Source organism: Bufo bufo, chromosome 7 (genome assembly GCF_905171765.1).
Source record: "Bufo bufo chromosome 7, aBufBuf1.1, whole genome shotgun sequence".
In the NCBI taxonomy this organism is placed as follows: domain Eukaryota; kingdom Metazoa; phylum Chordata; class Amphibia; order Anura; family Bufonidae; genus Bufo; species Bufo bufo.
The window spans coordinates 15,003,681-15,026,216 of record NC_053395.1 but is presented as its reverse complement, the minus strand read 5'-3'; the positions used below and the strand labels follow the sequence as shown (position 1 = coordinate 15,026,216).

The window sequence follows — 22,536 nt, the reverse complement described above, 5'->3', positions numbered from 1 at the left end:
ACCAACTCTAGACTCAGAATGCTGCTGATGGAGCAGCCATGCCAGAGGAACGTGAGCGCAGAGGGCTCCCCCCCCCCCCCTGGTCAGACCTGCGAGAGGATGGACGATGGCGCAGATAGGCAGCCGCCAACTGACTACATAGGATGTCTCTATAGTAGTTAGTTCAGTTTGTCCTCCCTTTCAGCGGGTGTAAAAACGGACCCCATTTTGGACCGGTAGCGAGGGTCCAACAAGGTGGAGAGCCCGAAGTCATCCCGTTGACGAATGGTGACAATTCGGCTGTCACTACTAAGCAAGTGAGCATGCATCGGGCCATTTGTGCAAGTGACTCGGAGGGACTCCCTGCCTTCATCTCCACTGCATACTGCCACGGTGTGTCTGGGTCCTCTGTCTCATCTTCCTCATCGCCCTGTAGCTCCTCTGGCTGCTCCTCCTCTTTTGTCACCTGTGTAAAAAAAACACCCATTTCGCTTCACATTGCTTGTGCTCCAATGTCCTCCTCCTCCAGTTCAGCCCCCACAGGGCTCATGTGGCCGTGAGATCTAGACGCCACATCTCCTGTCCCCTGACCAGCCATATTCACCAGCATCTGTTCCAGGACATGAAGCAGTGGAATGACGTTGTTCATCCCGTAGTCCTGGCGACTGACAAATAACGTGGCCTCCTCAAAGGGCCTGAGCAATCAGCAGGTGTCACGCATGAGCTGCCACTGGCTGACATCGAAGTTACACAGGAGAGTACTCTTGTCCGCTTGGATCATCAAGAAATCGTTGATGGCCTTTCTCTGTTCGTACAGTCGGTCCAACATATGGAGGGTGGAAACGTTGCATATCAGCCTATGCTGGGGGATGCCGTTCTGCCGCTGCAGCTCAAGGAAGGTGTGCTTTGCGATGTACGAGTGGCTGAAGTGCATGCAAAGTTTCCTGGCCATTTTTAGGATGTCTTGCAGATGGGAGGAAGACTTCAGGAACCGCTTGACAACCAGATTGAACACGTGTGCCATGCAGGGCGCATGGCTCAGCCCTCCTTGACGCAGCGCAGGCACCATGTTTTTCCCGTTGTCGGTCACCATGGTTCCGATTTTGAGTTGTCGAGGAGAAAGCCAGGATTCGATTTCTTGATTTAGGACACGGAGCAGTTCCTCCCCTGTGTGACCCAGGCAAACGAGGTGTAGAACAGCGTGACACCGCCATGCCCTGCACATGTGGTATGCTGGCGGGGCACTGTGAATTGTCCCTGCAGTGGAGGCTGAAGACATGGTGGAGGATGAGGAGGCAGAGGCGGACATTGTCGCAGGACCAACGGACTGAGAACATGGAGGCAGAAGCAGCATCACCTGGCCAAGTTGCTGGTGTGGCTGTGCAGGAACCACATTCCCCCAGTGGGCCTTAAAGGACATGTACTCTCCCTGACCGTAGTTACAGCTCCACACATCAGCGCTGCCGTGCACATTGGCAGACACCGACAGGCTCAAGGACTGGCCCACCTTCTGTTCTACATGTGTGTGCAGGACTGGTACTGCCTTTTTGGCAAAGAAATGACGGCTTGGGACTCTCCACCTCGGCTTGGCGAGTGGGGGTTTGTTTTCTTTTGCATATTAATACGCAAAAGAAAAATAAAAACATTTGAAAAAACTAATATTTTCTTTCCTTCGCCGTATTCTGACTCCTATAATTTTTGTGCGGAGCTGTGTGAGGGCTCATTTTTTGTGGGGCGATCTGTATATTTCTTTGATGACTTTTTCTATTTTTTTTTGTGGGAGGAAAAGCGACCAGAAAACATCAAATTGGCCATTTTGAATTTTTGTTCCGTTTTGCCATTCGCCGTATGGGATAAATAGTTTTATGTTTTAAGAGTTCGAGCGTTTTCACATGCGGCAATGCCCATGATGTGCATTTTTTTTATTGTTTATGTATTTTAATTTTGAGGAAAGGGGGGGTTATTTTCATTTTTAGATTTTTTAAAATATATATTTTTAAAAACTTTTTATTTTTTTTTAAAGTTTATATAGTTTTTCTAGGGCGCTTGAACATGCGGTCAGTAGATTGCTTCTCTCACAGACCTCAGCGTATTAGCGCTGTCACTGTGCTCCTATAGCCACAGGCAGCGGCTGCATAGGAACTAATGTGCAGCAGCCTCTTCTTACTCGGGAGGACTGAGGCTGCCGCACACACACACACACAGGCTCCCCCGATCCTCGCTAAGGGGAGCCAGTACATTGTTGGGAGCGTGCGCTCCTAGTTTTTGACCTCCCAGATGCAATGGTCACAAACTCGTATGGGACACGTTCCGTCTTTTTTTGTGGGGTGGTTGAGTGCGCTGTCCGCGGTTTTTGCGGCCCCGATCCGCAGCAAAAATACGGGGCCTAAAACTGTCTGACGGTTGCACTACACTGCAATACAGAAGCAGCGCGTTACGACATCCACATATAAGATCGCCGTTTGGGCTGGGGTACATGGCGGGCTTAGAAATGAGTGGGGCGCAGCGTGACCCCAGAATGACTAAAAGGTCGTCAGGGTTGGATTTTTTGGGGACTCTGGGGGTCGCGGTTGGGTCACGCTGCCACCACACAACCTGACAGCTGTCCTTGCCATGTATCCCCAGCTTCTGTAGGCCAAAAATCGGTGACTACTCTGGTGCTATGTTTAGTTTCCATGGAAACTACACCCTGAGTCACCCACATTGGCGGGTGTTATCTGGGGCCCCTCATACAGTGAGGACAGGGGTGCAGCTCAGGCTCACTAATCACCACACAGGCCGTGACTCAGAGCGCACACTGAGCCAGCCAATCAGGCTTCGAGTCTGCCTGTCCTTCTCTGACGTCACTAACAGTCACTGCCTCTTTTACCGCTGGGACATTCCACCAATCAGCGACGACTTTGCCTCAGCCAACCACAGCGCGGCTGGGGGGGCGTGTCTTGCTCCTATTTGTAAAGATTCTTTTTTACGCAACGGAAAGAGGCGTGGTCAAAAAAAAAGTTCGAACTCCTCCATCATCTTCAGCCAATCGAATCCGGCGTCTTTGGCTGGCGCAAGCGCACTGCGTGCCCTCCTCCATTCACTGAAATACGCAAGCGGTCTCCGGGGAGGCCTTGTACGTGCGGTGACGTCATTAGCCGGCGGAGGTCGGGACCGGCTCGCACGTGATCGCCTCGCGCACAGGCCTGCCTCGGAGGTCGGGACCGGCTCGCACGCAGGCCTGCCTCGATCCCTCCCCGCTTTCTTACTGCGGTTAATCTTTGCCAGCGCTGATTACACGGACCATGGGGGACGGAGAGAAGCTCAACCTCGACTCCATCATACAGCGGCTGCTGGAGGGTGAGGGGCGGATACGGGAGGGATGGCTGATGAGGCCGTATAGTGTGTGATATGCTATATGTAGGGTATAGGGTGTGATGTATATGTATAGGTGTGTGATATATATACGTGTAGGGTATAGGTGTGTGATATACATATAGGTGTGTGTGTGTGATATACATATACGTGTAGGGTATAGGTGTGTGTGTGATATACATATACGTGTAGGGTATAGGTGTGTGTGTGATATACATATACGTGTAGGGTATAGGTGTGTGTGTGTGATATACATATACGTGTAGGGTATAGGTGTGTGTGTGTGATATACATATACGTGTAGGGTATAGGTGTGTGTGTGATATACATATACGTGTAGGGTATAGGTGTGTGTGTGATATACATATACGTGTAGGGTATAGGTGTGTGTGTGATATACATATACGTGTAGGGTATAGGTGTGTGTGTGATATACATATACGTGTAGGGTATAGGTGTGTGATATACATATACGTGTAGGGTATAGGTGTGTGTGTGATATACATATAGGTGTGTGTGTGTGATAGGTGTGTGTGATATACATATAGGTGTGTGTGTGAGATATACATATAGGTGTAGGGTATAGGTGTGTGTGTGTGATATACATATAGGTGTGTGATATACATATAGGTGTGTGATATACATATAGGTGTGTGTGATATATATATATATATATATATATATATATATATATATATATACACACACACACACGTACGTGTGGGGTATAGGTGTGTGATATACGTGTGGGGTATAGGTGTGTGATATACGTATAGGGTATAGGTGTGTGATATAGGCGGAGGGTATTATATACATGTAGGGTGTGTCTTATGAGCCTCTATATAGTGTATTGTATACCAGTATGATGTGTATATTTATGGAAGTCACATACCAGTGAATTGAAGGGGCTGTTGTCCAAAAGGTGGGGGGGGTCCCATTCTTTGATCAGCTGATGGCACCAGGGGGCGCTGTGGGTCTCAGTCTTATAGTTCTTGGCCCCAGAGTCGGGTTTATGGGGTCGTTCTGAACCCCAATAGTGGATGCGGACTGTTTACGTGCCCTTGTGCTGCCGTCTCGCTGTGGATAGTGAGGGTCATGTTCTCGCGGGCAGTATTTACACTGCTGCCGCTGTGCAGAGCAATCGATCAGATCGCACAGTTAAAGGGATTCGTCAATACTGTAAAAAAAAAAAAATGAAATAACCTCCCGGATCAGCGCCCCCGCTGGATTGGAGGCGTCGCGTGTAGTTTTGAGAGAACTTGTGCTTTAAGTTCTGCGTTCAAAGCTCAGGTTATCGGAGAATCCCATTGTGGATTCCGCTACCACAGACCATAGCGGGATTCTTCGATAACCCGAACTTTGGACGCAGACCTTAAAACGCAAGTTCGCTCAACACTAGTCGCGTGCCATCTACGTGCATGTCACTGCTGCTGGTTTCAGGGGTGACGTGTTGCTGTTATTTCAGGGGGTCTGTACGGGAAGGGTATTCGCACCTCGTGTTGTATCTTGTGTGCGGGGCGCAGGCAGTGCCGGTTATAATGCGGTTTGTGACTCTTCCCCCTGCAGCCATGATGGATCACGTATTACATGTGAACGCGGCCAACATATCATCTGCAGAAGCCTCTCCCCTGCTGCGCTGTGGTCTCTGCAGACCCTCCAGACACGTGCATCCTCGGCCTAGTGTGTGTGCAGCAGCCCGACTCCCGACAGGGGCGTATCCCCTCAGAGAGAGGTTCATGTTGAATTTGTCAGGAGGCCCCCGTATACGCGGCATGGCTGTTACCGATGGATTTGTCTAAGGCTACGTTCATGTCGTATCCGTTTTGCAGTCCGCATATCCCGGATCTACAAAGTACAGATGTGGTCAGTGTTCATCCAGGGTAAAAATACCTATTGTCTGCAAAACGGAAGAAAACGACCTGTTCTATACATGCGTGTGCTGTCCGCATATTTTTGTAGCTCCGTAGAATTGACAGGGGCCACATTACTAACAGGTCTCCCTCTCGCTAAGCTCTCCCCCCTTCAGTCTGTCCTAAATGCTGCAGTCAGGCTCATCTATCTATACATCCGCTATACTGATGCCACTAGTCTGTGCCAGTCACTTCACTGGTTGCCCATCCACCACAGAATACAGTTCAAACTTCTCACCCACAAAGCTCTCCACAGTGCTGCACCTCCATACATCTCCTCCTCATCTCCATCTACCACCCTACTCGTGCTCTCCACAGTGCTGCACCTCCATACATCTCCTCCTCATCTCCATCTACCACCCTACTCGTGCTCTCCACAGTGCTGCACCTCCATACATCTCCTCCTCATCTCCATCTATCACCCTACTCGTGCTCTCCACAGTGCTGCACCTCCATACATCTCCTCCTCATCTCCATCTACCACCCTACTTGTGCTCTCCACAGTGCTGCACCTCCATACATCTCCTCCCTCATCTCCATCTACCACCCTACTCGTGCTCTCCACAGTGCTGCCCCTCCATACATATCTCCATCTACCACCCTACTCGTGCTCTCCACAATGCTGCCCCTCCATACATCTCCTCCTCATCTCTATCTGCCCCCTACTCGTGCTCTCCACAGTGCTGCCCCTCCATACATCTCATCCCCATCTCAATCTACCACCTTACTCGTGCTCTCCACAGTGCTGCAACTCCATACATCTCCTCATCTCCATCTACCACCCTACTCGTGCTCTCCACAGTGCTGCACCTCCATACATCTCCTCCCTCATCTCCATCTACCACCCTACTCGTGCTCTCCACAGTGCTGCACCTCCATACATCTCCTCCTCATCTCCATCTACCACCCTACTCGTGCTCTCCACAGTGCTGCACCTCCATACATCTCCTCCTCATCTCCATCTACCACCCTACTCGTGCTCTCCACAGTGCTGCACCTCCATACATCTCCTCCTCACCTCCATCTGCCCCCTACTTGTGCTCTCCACAGTGCTGCCCCTCCATACATCTCCTCCTCCTCTCCATCTACCCCCTACTCGTGCTCTCCACAGTGCTGCACCTCCATACATCTCCTCCTCATCTCCATCTACCACCCTACTCGTGCTCGCCACAGTGCTGCACCTCCATACATCTCCTCCCTCATCTCCATCTACCACCCTATTCGTGCTCTCCACAGTGCTGCACCTCCATACATCTCCTCCGTCATCTCCATCTACCACCCTACTCGTGCTCTCCACAGTGCTGCACCTCCATACATCTCCTCATCTCCATCTACCACCCTACTCGTGCTCTCCACAGTGCTGCCCCTCCATACATCTCCTCCTCATCTCCATCTACCGTGCTGCACCTCCATACATCTCCTCCTCATCTCCATCTACCACCCTACTCGTGCTCTCCACAGTGGTGCACCTCCATACATCTCCATCTACCCCCCTACTTGTGCTCTCCATTCTGTTATTGACCTAAGCTTAACATCCTCCATATATCGTTCCTCTCACTCCCGTCTTCAAGACTTTTCTCGAGCTGCCCCTACTCTCTGGAATACTCTGCCCCGGAATATCAGGTCAATTTACTTCTCCACCTTCAAACGTGCCTTAAAAACACATCTTAAAATGACTTTTCCCAGACTAAACCTCTCCCCCACCAACTCCTCCGGCCTGAACTCGATCCTCTAGTAGTCCCAAACCCCGAAGCAGATCGGCCGCACCGCTCCTGTCAGTTCAATAATGGCTTGAATCCTACTTATCACAATCAACTACCTTATGTGTCTTCCCCAATTCCTCATAGATTGTAAGCTCTTGCGAGCAGGGCCCTGACTCCTAGTGTTTCAGTTGTATATTAGCCAGTTACTTTTGTTTTGTACATGAACCCTATGAGTTTGTAAAGCGCGGAACATGGTGGCGCTATAGAAATAATTTTGATCTGCAAAAAACCGCAGATTGAACGCAGACCAAAAACACGGTCGTGTGAATGTAGCCTAATGTGTATGGTCAGTCCTAGGGTCACTTGGCTCACGTGTTACGCCATTCATGCAGTGTGTCTCGATTTGGGGGATCCTTGTACAACTTCCCCGGCTCCCTGTATGTGGGCATGCCCCTCAGGTTACCCAGGCCAGTGGTGGGTGTAGCCGTCAGGTGTCATGTGACAGACGCCCGCCTGTTGCGTATGTGATGGAGAACTCGCTGTCCTCTGAATCGGCCGCCTGGCTTATTCTCTTGTATTGGAGTGGGGCTGCCCATATCTGGTCTGAGATGGCATTGCCCGTGTAACGTCTGACACCGCAGGTCACCATTGCAGGCATCGATCCCATGGGGGGCACATAATTATTTCCACATGTTGCATCAATCCTCGCCGCATTAAGAGCCTGTCGCCCTCTTAAAGGCGCAGTGCTTCCCTGGAGTTTCTGGTCTTAGGTCTGTTTCACATTTGCGTTTTGAGATCCAGCAGATCTATAAACCGGATCAAAACGGTTCCGTTGGTCTGGGGAAGAGGCTGCGTCCAGCAGCCGGGGCCCCACTTGTATGGAGCTGCTTTGCTCTGTCCTTCAGGTGAATGGCGGAGAAAAGATGACCTCTGCCCTCCACTGAATTACAAGCGTTTTCCACCATAAACCTTCATCGGGAGTGCTGCATCGGAGGGGCAAAGAAAAGCACCAGGAGAAGGGGCGACCATGATCTCATCACAGCGCTGCTCTGCCCGGGGACTTCGCCCCTTCTCCTGCTGCTTTGCCCCTCTGGTCCAGTACTCTGAAGGTTTACAGTAGAAAACGTTCAGATTCTTACTGGGGGTCCATGTAGTAAAGACTACAGCGCTGCCATTTTATTTGACCTGCGACCACTCGGGGTTGGTGTGCCATCGAACCAGTCCCGAGCCTCAGGTGGATGGGAGCATGTGTCTATCAGGTGGGGGTATGTTAGAGGACCTCCCTGATACACTGTAACGGCTCTGCCTTTAACCAGGATGTGTTTTCTGCACTGCTTGGGGGGAGGGAATGTGTATACAGCAAACAACCTGCGTGCCGCCCCCGCCGCAGTGCTGTATACGACTCCCCGTCCTCCCTCCGCTGATGTTTGCCGTTGCCTTGGTTGGAGATTCTCCTGTGATTGTGTTTGTGCCGTCGCTCACCTGTCATGGTCTTTAGGCTCCTGCACTGACCTTTCCAGTTTTTCTCCTGTCAGCGAGGCCGTACAGTCACGAATGAGATCCTAATAGACCTCGTTTCAGTTCCTCACTGATTTCAAGACCTCTGTTTGTAGTCGGTGAATGGAAACGTGCTAATAAACCTGTGACCACCCCGGCTGAGTAGACAGTCCTGTAGTCGGAGACTAATGCAGAGTGTATTCAGGCCGATGTTACACGTGGCGCCTTAAAGCTATAGACTTGGGGTTCACTAGTGTCGTCGTTGCCCCCCCAGTAATATTGATGGGTAGGACGTGCACTTATTAATTTCTTCCATTTTAAATCTTTCCCCAGTGAAGGGATGTCGTCCTGGGAAGAACGTCCAGCTGACAGAGAATGAGATCCGCGGGTTGTGTCTGAAGTCGCGGGAGATCTTCCTCAGCCAGCCCATCCTATTGGAGCTGGAGGCCCCACTAAAGATCTGCGGTGAGTCCGTGGTCTCCTCCCATGGCGGCTGCAGTCTGGGTCTGGTTTGTCGGGGTGACCGTACCCCAAGACTTCACTCTTTCTTGGGATCCGACATAACACTGGCGCTGCTGTGTTGCGTTCTGGGAGATGCAGTCACTTCACACTGCAGAGGAAGGCTCCTGCCACTTAGAAAGCTGTGGAATTGTGAATGCAGCTCTGGATGTGACTGGAGTAGCAGTGCTCCGCCTGTGTAACTCCAGTGCCATACAGACCCATAACCGCCGTCTAAGGCTAGGTCTACACGACGACATTTGTCGCGTAACAATTTTTATAATGGCAGTCTATGGTGTCGCACTGCAACATGCTGCGACTGTGACGCAACAGTCGCAGAAAATCCATTCGAGGCACCATAGACTGCCATTATAAAAATTGTCGCGCGACAAATGTTGCAGTGTAGCTGTGCCCGACTTATTGTCGTGGTGTAGACCTAGCCTTATGCTCTCACATTCTTGCAGGAGACGTTCACGGTCAGTATTATGACCTCCTTCGACTCTTTGAATATGGCGGGTTTCCCCCAGAAAGCAACTACCTCTTCCTGGGTGACTACGTGGACCGCGGCAAGCAATCTCTGGAAACCATCTGCCTCCTGCTGGCGTACAAGATCAAATACCCGGAGAACTTCTTCCTGCTTCGCGGAAACCACGAATGTGCCAGCATCAACCGCATCTACGGCTTCTACGACGAGTGTGAGTGGCCATCTTGTTATCTTTTTCGTGATTGTAGTGCCCCACGTTGAGACTTACACTGTGTCCTCCCTACAGGTAAGAGGCGCTATAATATAAAGCTGTGGAAGACCTTCACCGACTGCTTTAACTGCTTACCCGTCGCTGCCATTGTGGACGAGAAGATCTTCTGCTGCCATGGAGGTGAGGTCCTGCGTCATGGTGGGGGGGGCAGGGAGGTGTCAGTCACCACTCTGTGCAGGCTGAAGTGGCTGAGAACAGGAGGCAGTAGATGGCGGAATGAGACCGCAGGGTTGGCACCACCCCACACAGGCCTCCCCATAAGCTGTTATATTTTAGTGAGGTGTTGTGGTGCCCGGCTGTCTGCTCCCGTCCCGCCTGTGCCCGCTGTGTGGGCAGCTGCATTCTTGGCCATAATTAGGTTTACTATGGATTATGGAGTATCGGGTTTATGTTGGAGATTATGTGAACTTGTGGTCTCCTTTTACTTTATCACATGCCCCTATTTCATGCCAACAGCAGCGTCTGTCCAGTAACGTGTGTAATAGGTGCCCGCGATCCCGTTCGCACTTTGTCATCAGTCTCTTCCCACGCATGGAATATGACTGCTTTATCTGCGCCCCTCTGTTCATCTACTTTCATCTCCATTTTTAGGTCTGTCCCCCGACCTGCAGTCCATGGAGCAAGTGCGGAGGATACTGCGGCCCACCGACGTCCCCGATCAGGGCCTCCTGTGCGATCTCCTGTGGTCCGACCCCGACAAGGACGTTCTAGGCTGGGGAGAAAATGACCGCGGGGTGTCGTTCACATTCGGGGCTGATGTCGTGGCAAAGTTTCTTCACAAGCACGACCTGGATCTGATCTGCAGAGCACATCAGGTGAGTGGTGGGTGCAATGCTCTGCGGGCACACCGCAATGATCACCCTGACCTGACTCTACATGTCACTGCCCGCAGGTTGTGGAGGACGGTTATGAATTCTTTGCCAAGCGACAGCTGGTGACGCTCTTCTCTGCGCCCAACTACTGCGGGGAGTTTGATAACGCCGGCTCCATGATGAGTGTGGATGAGTCGCTGATGTGCTCCTTCCAGGTTAGTCTCGGCATGTTCTATAGGGCGGGTACCTGGGTACTACTGGTGGCAGTTGTCCTAGGCATGAGCAGACTGGTGTACGGCCTCCAGGGGCCAGTCATAGGGACGCTGTGCTCGGCACCTGGACACATAGGTGGTGGTGGTAACGTGTAAAGTCCTTGCTTCAGATGTTTCTCCTACGTTGTGGACTGACATGGTCTCCTTTTTTTTTTCCCTTCAGATACTGAAGCCTGCTGACAAGAAGCTATTTGGTTATAGTGGCGCTAACCAGAGCCGCCCCGTCACCCCACCCCGAAATTCTGCCAAAAACAAGCAAAAGAAATGATGACCCCCCCCCCCCCCCCGTCCTTCCCCCCTCGTGTCCCCACTTCCCTCAGTCCCCGTCCCCCCCCAACACACTGACATTAACCTCCCTCCAGGACTCCTGAAATCTATTCCTCCTCTTCCTCTTTGGAGGAGGACTCTGGGCTGGGAGCCTTCACGTTACCTCGCACTGACACAGGGTCTCCAGGGATGAAGACCACCTGCTATAGGAGCCGTCTCTGCCTTAACTCTGTGGACGCGGCCGGTTGAGATGCGCAGAGTCCGTTCTTCCGTGCGGTGCCTTACTGCAGTGTGGTGGCCATACAGCAAACGGTCTCAGGGCTTTTATTGCACACAGTAGCAGAACACCACCCAGACGTGAGCCGCCCCACCAGCTGTAGGACTGTGCGCCTTGTGTCTGCGTTACGTTGCCTTTTTATCTTTCTGTGTGTGTGTCAGCCGTGAGGTGGTGGCACTGCCAGTCCTGCCATCATGGCCCGGTTTGCTGGGAACTGTTCTGCAGCTGCTGTAGAGGCCACCGGTTGCCCACCTCCTGTAGAGCATCTGAATGTGTCCCTATGCGAGGACGTGGCCATGTTTGCTGAGTGTTTGTTTTTTAGATCCACTGCTGGACTTCTAGATCCGATATGGAGAGTCCAGTCCGCTATTCTGCGTTGACCTCACTTACTCTGGGACCAGCAGGTGCCTTTCTCCAGTACCCGCGTGGCGCTCATCTCCGGGTATAAAAGTAAAACCACTTGTGCTGGATTCGTATTCCTCTCTGGCGACCCATGTGTGTTGCATCATTTCTGCCTAACCCAATAGCGCACGGACCCCTGGCCAGGTTCTATAAACTGGCATTTACGGGGGGCATTATTTCCTTGTGCTTCAGGATTAAGGGGGCACAAGATGAAGGGTGAGCCAACCACTATAGCGACTCTCGGTTACTGCTGTAATGTCTTGCACTTGTCAGGTTTTATCGGTCGCCTGCTCTGGGCAGAAGCCATGTTTCATGGGCTTCACAGACCGACCTACTGGTTGTGCCCTGCATGGCCCCCCCTACCCCCGTGTATGTGACGGGTAAGGCTGGATGGTGGAGATGTACCTACTCTCTACCTGAACTGCTGCTGCTGGGATTTTCTGACCGTTTGGTTTCTTCTGTGGCGCCCGTGCAGATGGTGACGTACCACGTGTGGGACACGAGGTTAGTTGGCACTTTTGCAAAATGTGCTTTCATTCTTGGACGTGTCGGGTGAGACGTGGACCCCTGTTACATGATGGAGCTCCAGAGACTGATTTACATGGATTGGCCTCTAGTCACATCCACAGCTGCATTCATTGTATTGGCCAGAACTGTTGGGATTTGCCCTTTATGATTCCATAATGCTTTGCGCGGTGGGGGCAAAGTGCGACATGAGGGGGGTGCGAGACATTATGGGATCACGGTTAAAGCTGTGCGGAGTTTGGTAGCATACTGCTAATGGATACCAGGCGACTGCAGCTCTGGGTGTGACTGGAGCAGTAATGATTATGACTTGAACCTGTGCTTGAATTGCTGCTCAGGGACCAATAAGAGTCGTCGTGTTTTTTTTTTTGTTTTTTTTTATTAAAGTGTAAGGATCATCGGAGTATGGCTTCATGCACATGACCATATCAGTTATGCAGTCCGTGTACCCGCAAAATACACATACAGGCCGTGTGCAAGCTGCAAAAAAAAATTCAATAAAGTGGATCGGACGAGGACCCAGAACCGTGGTCGTGTGCTTGAGGCCTATGGCAGCGGAGGCAGGTAACGAGCAGCTCCGCATTCAGCTGGCCCTGTCCGTCCTCTGACTGTAAATGATGGGAAGTGTAGTCCTGAGTTTACATATCGGCTCCCATCGGAAGGGATGTACAGGGCGGCTGACGACGAGTGGGGGTAACATTCCTGTGTGTCTCTTCCCTGTTGAAAAGCTGGATTTGGGGTTTTTAATGGGAATTTCTATCTTGTCTGAAATAAAGTGAATGCAGAAATGATCTGGCGTCTTTGGGATTGGTGGACGGGTAGATTGGACGCGCACAGTGGATTCTCGTGCCGTCGTGGCTGCCTTTCCTCTTTGCAAACAGTTGGCATGCCGTGGATTTCGACTTCCGCACCCCATTGACTTAGCTGGCACTGTAATCCGCATGGTGCGCACATACCCTAATGGTGTATTCATTGCATCTAAAATGAAGCAATTGCACTAAAAATATATCTAGAATGCCTCTCTCCCCAGCACCCGCGTCCCTTCTGATGTTGGCACGGTCGCTGCTTTATAACCCCACCACGCGGGTGAAAACATCCGGCGACAGGTGCGCAGCCAATTGCTGGCCGCAACGGGGACGAGCCTCCCTAGCGTCGCCTGCGCTGCTAGGACGCCTTATCCCCGTTGTGGCCTGAACCCCACCTGACGTCGCTGCATGATGGGGAGATGCAGCGGTGGCCGTGCCAGCATCAGGAGCGGGGTAAGTATGTTGGGGGGGGGGGGGGGGGTTGGGGGCATTTTAGATCTTGGATAACCCCTTAAAGGGAACCTGTCACCGGGATTTTGTGTATAGAGCTGAGGACATGGGTTGCTAGATGGCCGCTAGCACATCCACAATACCCAGTCCCCATAGCTCTGTGTGCTTTTATTGTGTAAAAAAAAACGATTTGATACATATGCAAAATATCCTGAGAGGAGTCCTGTATGTGAGATGAGTCGGGGACAGGACTCATCTCAGGATATTTTGCATATGTATCAAATCGTTTTTTTTTACACAATAAAAGCACACAGAGCTATGGGGACTGGGTATTGTGGATGTGCTAGCGGCCATCTAGCAACCCATGTCCTCAGCTCTATACACATTATTCTGGTGACAGGTTCCCTTTAAGTTCCAGTTTACTCTCTGATATTGTAATTGCCCCTAGGTGCTCTCTGTTGGGGGGGGGCAGGTAGCCCCTGTGCCCCTCAGTCTACATACCACTGCTTATTAGGCTAATAGCCGTCTGTACGGTTGGTGGATTTTAGCGTCTGCGTTAGTCGTAAATCCCAGTCAGGCCGGGATTTGTGGCTGCCGTATGAATGCCCCCCACGTGACAAGCCTAAGAAGCATTACAGTGTATTATGTAAGTAATCAGGCGGGCATGTCGGGCGGGGGTGGGCAGCCCGTGCCACTCCAGCTGTGGTGAAACTACAATTCCAATTTATTTCTGAGCAGAGCAGGTATGCATGCTGGGAGTCGTAGTTTCACAACAGCTTTCGTGCTGCTAGAGTCAAGTCCGCTAAGTAACGGGGGGGGGGGGGGATAAGAGACGTGATTATTATCGCTGCATCCGGAACAGGCTGTTCTTTATTAGCAAGATCTTCCCACTAATGCCCGACCCTCAGATCTCCGGGCCCTGGCACCCTGCCCGTCAGCTGCGGCATGAGAACGCCTGTCCGGTAGGCGGAGCTGGTGACCGCAGCGCTGCTCCCGTTGGAGTGAATGGTAACCAGCCCCGTTCATTACGGACCTTGCTGCTCACATATTGATTCTTTCTTTCTAATAGTTATTTAGACATAATTCCCCCAAAATTGTGCTAATGACAATAGATTGAGCACAATGGTACCGTATACACACTGTCCTGACCCATTACCGCGGACAGGGCGACTCCATAAGGTCCGAGTAGGTTGTCACAGGTGTCTGCGTCCCTCAGCTGCATAGAGAGAATGCGGCCCTTGAGGTGGTCCTACAGATGTTTACGTTTAGGGGCCAGGCTAATACTTAGAAGTCTGGGTCCGGCTCCTCCAACCCATGTTGGACATTTCTAGACTTGTGACGTCTTCTTGCTGGAAGATCCCATCTGCCCCGGGGGAGACAATCGGCAGGGATGGATTTATACCCACAAGGATGAGCACGCCGCCCCCACCAGCTTGTGCTCTTCCAGTGACGGTTGCAGGGTGTTCCCTCTCTGATGTTTCTCTCCCGCCACCTTGAAAACACCCTCTGCTTCGGTTCTGGTCAGCACTGAAGCCGAGTTTGTTTTAAAGTAGTTTTCCACTTAAAAAAAAAAAAAAAAATCAACTACCGAAGTTATTCAACGAAGTCACGCGCGACTTCGCAAATAACTTACTTTGCCTCATCGGAGCCCATACATTCTAATAATTGATAGGGACGGATCTCCATACAGTATTCGGAAGTTTTGGATGAAGCCTCCGCAGCTCGCTTCGCTCAGAGTCGGCGTCCTTCCGTTCCATGAAGCAGGAAATGTGACTCCAGCTTCATTATCGGAGGTGCGGTGACCGCTGTCTGCGCCGGAGCCCCCCCACGCAGTAGCGTTAGACACCAGACTAGACACCCGTCTGGTGGTGAACTGTTCCACTGCAGCATGTTGTATCCATGGCACGCGGTGCCCCTGCAGTTTCCATGACGCTTATTCATAATGGCGCCATTTGTCCATACACAATACACTTTCTCCCCAGCAAAGCGGGAACAGTTCACACTGCGCAGTGAAGAAATACCGAAAACCAATAATCCTGTTTTACAACTGATAAATCACCCTTTTACTCATGACGGTAACCAGGGAAATGTGTGCACCCACCGAGCCGGCCCGGCACATGTGACATGGCCAGTAGAAAGTGGTCAGAATAATGTCAGTCCGGACTGTAGATCTGGATGCAGGTCAGTCCGGACTGTAGATCTGGATGCAGGTCAGTCCTCACCCCCCAGTGAGCGCAGGGGATTCTCATCTTTGTCTTTAGGGCAATTTCTGCAACAAATCTGCCACACGTGAATACAAGGAATCTTTGTAAGGCCTCTCGCACACGACTGTATAGCTTTTTCAGTATTTTGCGATCCGCAAAAAATACAGATGACGTCCGTGTGCATTCCGTTTTTTGCAGAACAGAACATATGGCCCCTGATAGAACAGTCCTATCCCTGTCTGTTATGCGGACAACAATAGGACATGTTCCATGTTTGAAGGCATACGAGTGTACCTTGAGTACCGTCTGTTTTTTTTTTTTGCGGATCCATTGAAATGAATAGTTCCGTATATGGGAAAAAAACCGGTCGTTGGTAAGAGGCCTAAGGGATGCGTTCTCTGCCTACGCTGCACCAAGCAGAAATAAAATGAGACGTAAATAGAAAAATACTTAATTTATTTTGAAAATGTAAATCTCTCCACCCATCACTGCCCCCCTCCTGGTGCTTTACTTGAGGATAGTCAGCATGTAGAGCGTCAGCCCCAGGAGAAGGGTCCCTGGTGTCGTCCCTGCCGCGCTGCTCCTGAATGGAAAGAAGAAGTCCAGGGGCGCTCGGCCGGTGACCGCGGGGCTGGAGCGCGGAGCAGGGCCACGTCTGGTCAGGTCCGTGAAGGAGACCTGGGTCTGGAGAGTGGTGGTGTCCCGACACTGCAGAAGGGGACACGTCAGACTAGGGCGGCACCAAAGTCACGTGACATTTTATATAATGATTGTCAAGTGGGATTTTTGTGCGACTGCCATGTCGCTCTGCAACACCATTGACAATTATTATATAAAAATAAAACGCACGACACCCGTGGTAATGTAGGTGCACATTGAGGTGGCAGCGGCTGAAGACTCACCTGTACAGACTGACAGCGGAAGACAAAGCGGGCCCCAAGCACCTGGGCCTGAGGATTAGACTGGAGGCCGACCTGGGCCCACAGGATCTGCATGTGCAGGGAGGTCGGGAGGAGGCAGCTGGAGGCGCAGTCACCCTGAGGACAGATGGATGAGCAGTGTCAGTCTATACTGTCAGAGTTTTAACCCCTGTGCTCTGGTCCTCACCACTGCAGTTTGTGTTTTTTTTTTTACTTGGCTGCAGAGTTGAGCTGTGTGCATGCAACGTCACCACTGCAGCCAGGAAGGTGACACCAGTAGCGGGAGGACCAGGGTAATCGGTAAAACGGGTGGGTGCAGATTCATTTAGGGGTTGGCCAAGTTTAAAGGGCATCTGTTGGTAGATTTGTCCCTATGACACTGGCTGACCTGTTCCATGTTCGCCCGCATTGCTGAGAAAAATAAAGTTTTAATATATGCAAATGAGCCTCTAGGAGCAACGGGGGCGTTACCATTACACCTAGAGGCTCTGCTCTCTCTGCAACTGCCACGCCCCCTGCACTGTGATTGACAGGGCCAAACAGCGAAAAACATCATCACACCTACCTGGCCCTGTCAATCAAAGTGCAGAGGGTGTGGCAGTTGCAGAGAGAGCAGAGCTTCTAGGTGTAACGGTAACGCCCCCGTTGCTCCTAGAGGCTCATTTGCATATATTAAAACATCATTTTTCTCAGCAATGCGGGCACATATGAACATGGGACCAACACAGACGCCTTCAGCTGCCAAGAGCACATGGAACAGGTCAGCCAGTGTCATAGGGACAGAACAGTAGAAAAGCAGAATAATAAATGTTTTCTACTCCAGTCACATCCAGAGCTGCATCTCAGGTGTAGCTTATACCAGTCACTGTACAACTGTTGAGCCATCGGCACAGGTCCCAATAATTTGCAGTTGCTGTGGAACCACAAGTCTCAGAATATCCTGACTGAATGCTGGGACTTGTAGTTCTCTGTGTAGCTATTATAGGAGGGTAAGAGAGGCGTCACCTGGAGGCTGCAGTTCTGGTATATTATGGGCATCCGGTCCCCAGTCTGCCCGGCGGTGATGTTACCAAACGTTGCCAGGCTCCCTGGTGCCCTTCCCCCGACCAGCACCTGGTACGCCCGCTCCTGGAGGCCACTGCAGGTTTCATTGTTTATTCCACTAAGGAGGAGAGAGACTTATCGTTATCGGCACTTTACATTCTGCCAGAACATACAGGACAGTAAAATCCGGAGCGCTCACCGGATCGCACAGCCGCTCAGAGAGTTCACGCCAAACTGGACATCACTGTGAATGCAAGACTCTCCTACCAGAGAGCGTAACTGGGAGAGCTGCAGGGGGTCAGGGGTAATAACAGGATGTAGACACCGGGGGAGCCAGAGAGCCGCAGGGGGTCAGGGGTAATAACAGAGAGTAGACACCGGGGGAGCCAGAGAGCCGCAGGGGGTCAGGGGTAATAACAGGATGTAGACACCGGGGGAGCCAGAGAGCCGCAGGGGGTCAGGGGTAATAACAGAGAGTAGACACCGGGGGAGCCAGAGAGCTGCAGGGGTAATAACAGGATGTAGACACCGGGGGAGCCAGAGAGCTGCAGGGGGTCAGGGGTAATAACAGGATGTAGACACCGGGGGAGCCAGAGAGCCGCAGGGGGTCAGGGGTAATAACAGAGAGTAGACACCGGGGGAGCCAGAGAGCCGCAGGGGGTCAGGGGTAATAACAGGATGTAGACACCGGGGGAGCCAGAGAGCCGCAGGGGGTCAGGGGTAATAACAGAGACTAGACACCGGGGGAGCCAGAGAGCCGCAGGGGGTCAGGGGTAATAACAGAGACTAGACACCGGGGGAGCCAGAGAGCTGCAGGGGGTCAGGGGTAATAACAGGATGTAGACACCGGGGGAGCCAGAGAGCCGCAGGGGGTCAGGGGTAATAACAGAGAGTAGACACCGGGGGAGCCAGAGAGCCGCAGGGGTAATAACAGGATGTAGACACCGGGGGAGCCAGAGAGCTGCAGGGGGTCAGGGGTAATAACAGGATGTAGACACCGGGGGAGCCAGAGAGCCGCAGGGGGTAATAACAGAGAGTAGACACCGGGGGAGCCAGAGAGCCGCAGGGGGTCAGGGGTAATAACAGAGAGTAGACACCGGGGGAGCCAGAGAGCTGCAGGGGGTCAGGGGTAATAACAGGATGTAGACACCGGGGGAGCCAGAGAGCCGCAGGGGGTCAGGGGTAATAACAGAATGTAGACACCAGGGGAGCCAGAGAGCCGCAGGGGGTCAGGGGTAATACCAGGATGAAGACACTGGGGGAGCCAGAGAGCTGCAGGGGGTCAGGGGTAATAACAGGATGTAGACACCGGGGGAGCCAGAGAGCCGCAGGGGGTCAGGGGTAATTACAGAATGTAGACACCGGAGGAGCCAGAGAGCAGGTATTCCTAACCAATCACCTATCTATGGCTAGAGGCTTCCTATGACTGTAACGGGGGTCTCACAGCAGTGAAGTGGGGGGTTAATTAAGGATACACGGCCAATGTCGCTCAGCACAGGAAGTCCAACAAGATATCCAGGATTTCCACTCCTCGACAGGACAGAACCACGAGAGGCCGAAGCAACGGGCTGTAGAAGAGACCACGATGTCATAGACATGGAGGAAGACATAATGTGAGCGGAGCGGCACAATGCATGCTGGGAGTTGTAGCTCCACAACCGCTGCTATATGAACCGACATAGCGCCCCCTATAGGCAGCAGGACGCACCTTGTAGAGCACAGAGAAGGTCTGGCTGATGAGGGCGCTCGCCGTGGACACGTTGCTGAGGGCGAAGTCCGCGCTCGCGCTTGTGATGCCCTGCGTACCGTTGTACAGCACCGTGTAGATCACCTGTCACAGAACAGCGAGGATCAGGGTCTGGCGTCACAGGAAGTCATCGGATACTACTTATTCTGCCCCTGGGAAAGCTGGGTGACACCAATATGGCTGCCATCAGAGCTCCCACAGGATGGGGGTCCGGCTCCAATCACCTGGGTAACGACGTTATTGCAGACGTTTCCTTGCAGGACGGGGGCGGCGGTCACGGAGCTGGTGATGGGGACCTGAGAGGACAGAGCGGTGAGAGGGTCTCAGCAGCACAACCCCCATCCTCCCATCAGTCCCTTCTCTTACCGTTACAGCGTTCTGATCCGTCGCATCCGCCGGGACCTTCACAGGACGACAAGAGAAATCATTCGGCGGTTTTATCTCACATTAGCGCCATCGCATTAAATTTACGAAGCAGCAGATCTCACCCTCAGTACGGACACATCCTGGTGATAGAAGGACGCTGCCAAGGAGCGCTCGGCCTCACAGCTGGCGGTCAGATTGCTGAGCGCCCGCACGCAGGACGTGGCGTCCGTCTGCAGGAATCCTGGGAAGTAAATACAAGCGGGGAATCGGACGCAATACACGCGCAGGAGACAGGACACAGAGCGGTGGTCATGGGGGTCCGGGAGGTCTCTCCGACTTACGTGCGGGGCTGCTGTCTGAACACAGGCTCTGATCTCCCAGGGGTGCCGGCTGCATCAACGCGCCCAACGCACCGGATGTGGAAACGGTGAGAACGGGGTCGCCGGCCTAAGAGGAGACAGCAGGAAATGTGACAGCACTGACCCAAACGCTGGGACCCCCAAAACATACCGGCTCCATCCACAAAATACAGATGAGGTCCGTGGGCCGCCCGCACTTTATTTGCGGTTCCGTTGTTTTCAATGGGTTTGTGTTCGGCATTTTGTGGAAAGGACATGATCCGTGTGTCAGAACAAAAAGACAGAACAAGTCCTATAAATGTCCGCAAAATGCCGACCCATTGAAGTCAAAGGGTCTGCAAAAAACGCGGTATCTGTATTTTGCGGATCTGCGATTTTCTCACTGCAAAATGGATCGGGTCGGGGGCCTGAGGAGGACTATAACCCCCATCCTGCAGTAGCTTACCCGGTAGAAGGCGGAGAAGGCGGGCGCGCCGGCAGAGGTCGGAGAGAAGGATGCTCCGCGGTACGGATCACTGACGGAGGCGAAGTTTGCTGCATCCACCTTCTGAGGGGTCGCAAAGTAATTCAGGGAGGCTGCAAACAGAGAGACATTGCATCGGGGGCTGCGGGGGTCAGGGGTCATATCCAGGATCGGGAGCCAAGTCTTACCATCTGCGGAGGAGACGCAGAAGAGCTGTGCGGGGGGCGCGCCCAGGATGGCGGCGGGGTAGGGCGTGTTATTCCTAAAGATGAGCCAGTTGTAGAGACACCGCCAACGTTCTGCCCTGAAGGAGAGAAAACGAAGCCTTTAAAGGGACGGTATCATCTGGTGTCAGCCAATCAGGAGGCACAACCCAGCGCTGAGACAGGGTGACGTCGGGCGCCGCAGAAATGACTTTTTGCTCCGGGATCATCTTACTTGGTGCTTCCAGGTAAACAGAAGGAGAAGACGTTTGTGGGGTCACCGGGCGAGCAGTCGGGGTCACAGCAGCAGTTAAGGTCACAACTTCCAGGTGAAAGGTCGCACGTGCAGATGGCCACACCTGCAATGCAAGACACTATCCCTTTAAGAGAGGACACTGTACTGTATCCCTCTGAGATGACGTCATATAGACCCTATCCCTTTAAGAAATGAGCTCATGCAGACACGACCCCTTTAAGAGATAAAAGTCACGGTGAGACCCTTCAGAGATTACATCGCATAGACAGGATCCCTTTAAGAGATGAAGCCGGGTAGAGTAGACACTGCCCCTTTAAGAGAGGAGTTCATGCAGACAGTATGAGGTCGTGTCTATCCCTTTAAGAGATGCCATCACGTAGACTCTGTCCCCTCAGGATTATAGGAGGTCATACAGTCACATAGCTTAAACGTGACGTCACGCAGACGCTATCCCTTCGGAGATGACGTCACACACGCCTGCAGCTCACTTTTCTTTACACAGATCACTTACCGCTCACTGCCCGGAGCCCCCACAGCACGGCGGCTATAAAAAGTAATAAAGCCCGAGGAGCTGCCAGGATCGGCGCCATCACTAGGCCGAGGCGTCCGGTTACCACAGAAACCGCGTCTCCTGACGTCACTCACAGGCGCCGAAACCTCATCCGTCCGCTGCGCGCTCTGTGCATGCCGGGAACTGTAGTCCTTTCTTCCTAATAGTGTGTTTTATTTCCCGCCACCACTAGAGGGCGGTGTGTCCGCCCCAAGATCTATAGTGATGACCATCAATGTGGAAAACCCTGATTCTTCTCTCCAGGATCCACTACTTATCACAGTGCAGAGCTCCAGACTGGTAAAGCTGACACATAGGCGGAGGCCTACTAAGTGGATTGTGCCATAAGTCAGACTCAAGTGCCACATTTATGAAATGCTTTAGATACTTTCTATGCCTCGCTCCCTGTGGCATTGGCGCAGAAATAACGCACATGTGGACGGTTTCCCCGGAGTGCTCCTTTAATTCCCTCACTCACCGGATACACTGAAACCTCAAAGATCTTATTAACCCGTCATGTCGCTATCCCATTTCTCGGGATCCTCCTCTCTGACTGCTTCCAGGCCCGATGCGCGCTATATCCCATCATATGTGTGCGGCGGGTGTATAATCATATGTGTGCGGCGGGAGTATAATCATATGTGTGCGGCGGGCGTATAATCCTATGTGGGCGGCTGGCGTATAATCGTATGTGTGCGGCGGGTGTATAATCGTATGTGGGCGGCGGGTGTATAATCGTATGTGGGCGGCGGGTGTATAATCGTATGTGGGCGGCGGGCGTATATTCGTATGTGGGCGGCGGGTGTATAATCGTATGTGGGCGGCGGGTGTATAATCGTATGTGGGCGGCGGGCGTATAATCGTATGTGGGCGGCGGGTGTATAATCGTATGTGGGCGGCGGGCGTATAATCGTATG

At 52.3% G+C, this 22,536-nt stretch overlaps 2 protein-coding genes across 2 annotated transcripts; one reads left to right on the top strand and one right to left on the bottom strand.

The window, feature by feature from the left end:
• Positions 1-3,025: 3,025 nt before the first annotated feature.
• On the top strand, positions 3,026-13,042 carry LOC121007488 (serine/threonine-protein phosphatase PP1-gamma catalytic subunit A-like). Its single transcript, XM_040439431.1, has 7 exons — positions 3,026-3,318; positions 8,777-8,908; positions 9,406-9,636; positions 9,712-9,816; positions 10,288-10,511; positions 10,589-10,723; positions 10,944-13,042. Exons 1-7 carry the CDS (start codon positions 3,264-3,266, stop codon positions 11,046-11,048), a joined length of 987 nt encoding a protein of 328 aa, XP_040295365.1. The 5' UTR covers positions 3,026-3,263; the 3' UTR covers positions 11,049-13,042.
• A 3,133-nt stretch (positions 13,043-16,175) lies between these two features.
• LOC121008584 (tectonic-3-like) lies at positions 16,176-21,729 on the bottom strand. Its single transcript, XM_040441219.1, has 14 exons — positions 21,581-21,729; positions 21,049-21,172; positions 20,799-20,914; positions 20,593-20,723; positions 20,130-20,235; positions 19,911-20,029; positions 19,789-19,824; positions 19,647-19,718; positions 19,384-19,506; positions 19,151-19,243; positions 17,875-17,954; positions 17,637-17,793; positions 16,614-16,748; positions 16,176-16,419 (listed from the first exon to the last, which is right to left on the bottom strand). Exons 1-14 carry the CDS (start codon positions 21,657-21,659, stop codon positions 16,219-16,221), a joined length of 1,572 nt encoding a protein of 523 aa, XP_040297153.1. The 5' UTR covers positions 21,660-21,729; the 3' UTR covers positions 16,176-16,218.
• Positions 21,730-22,536: the final 807 nt, after the last annotated feature.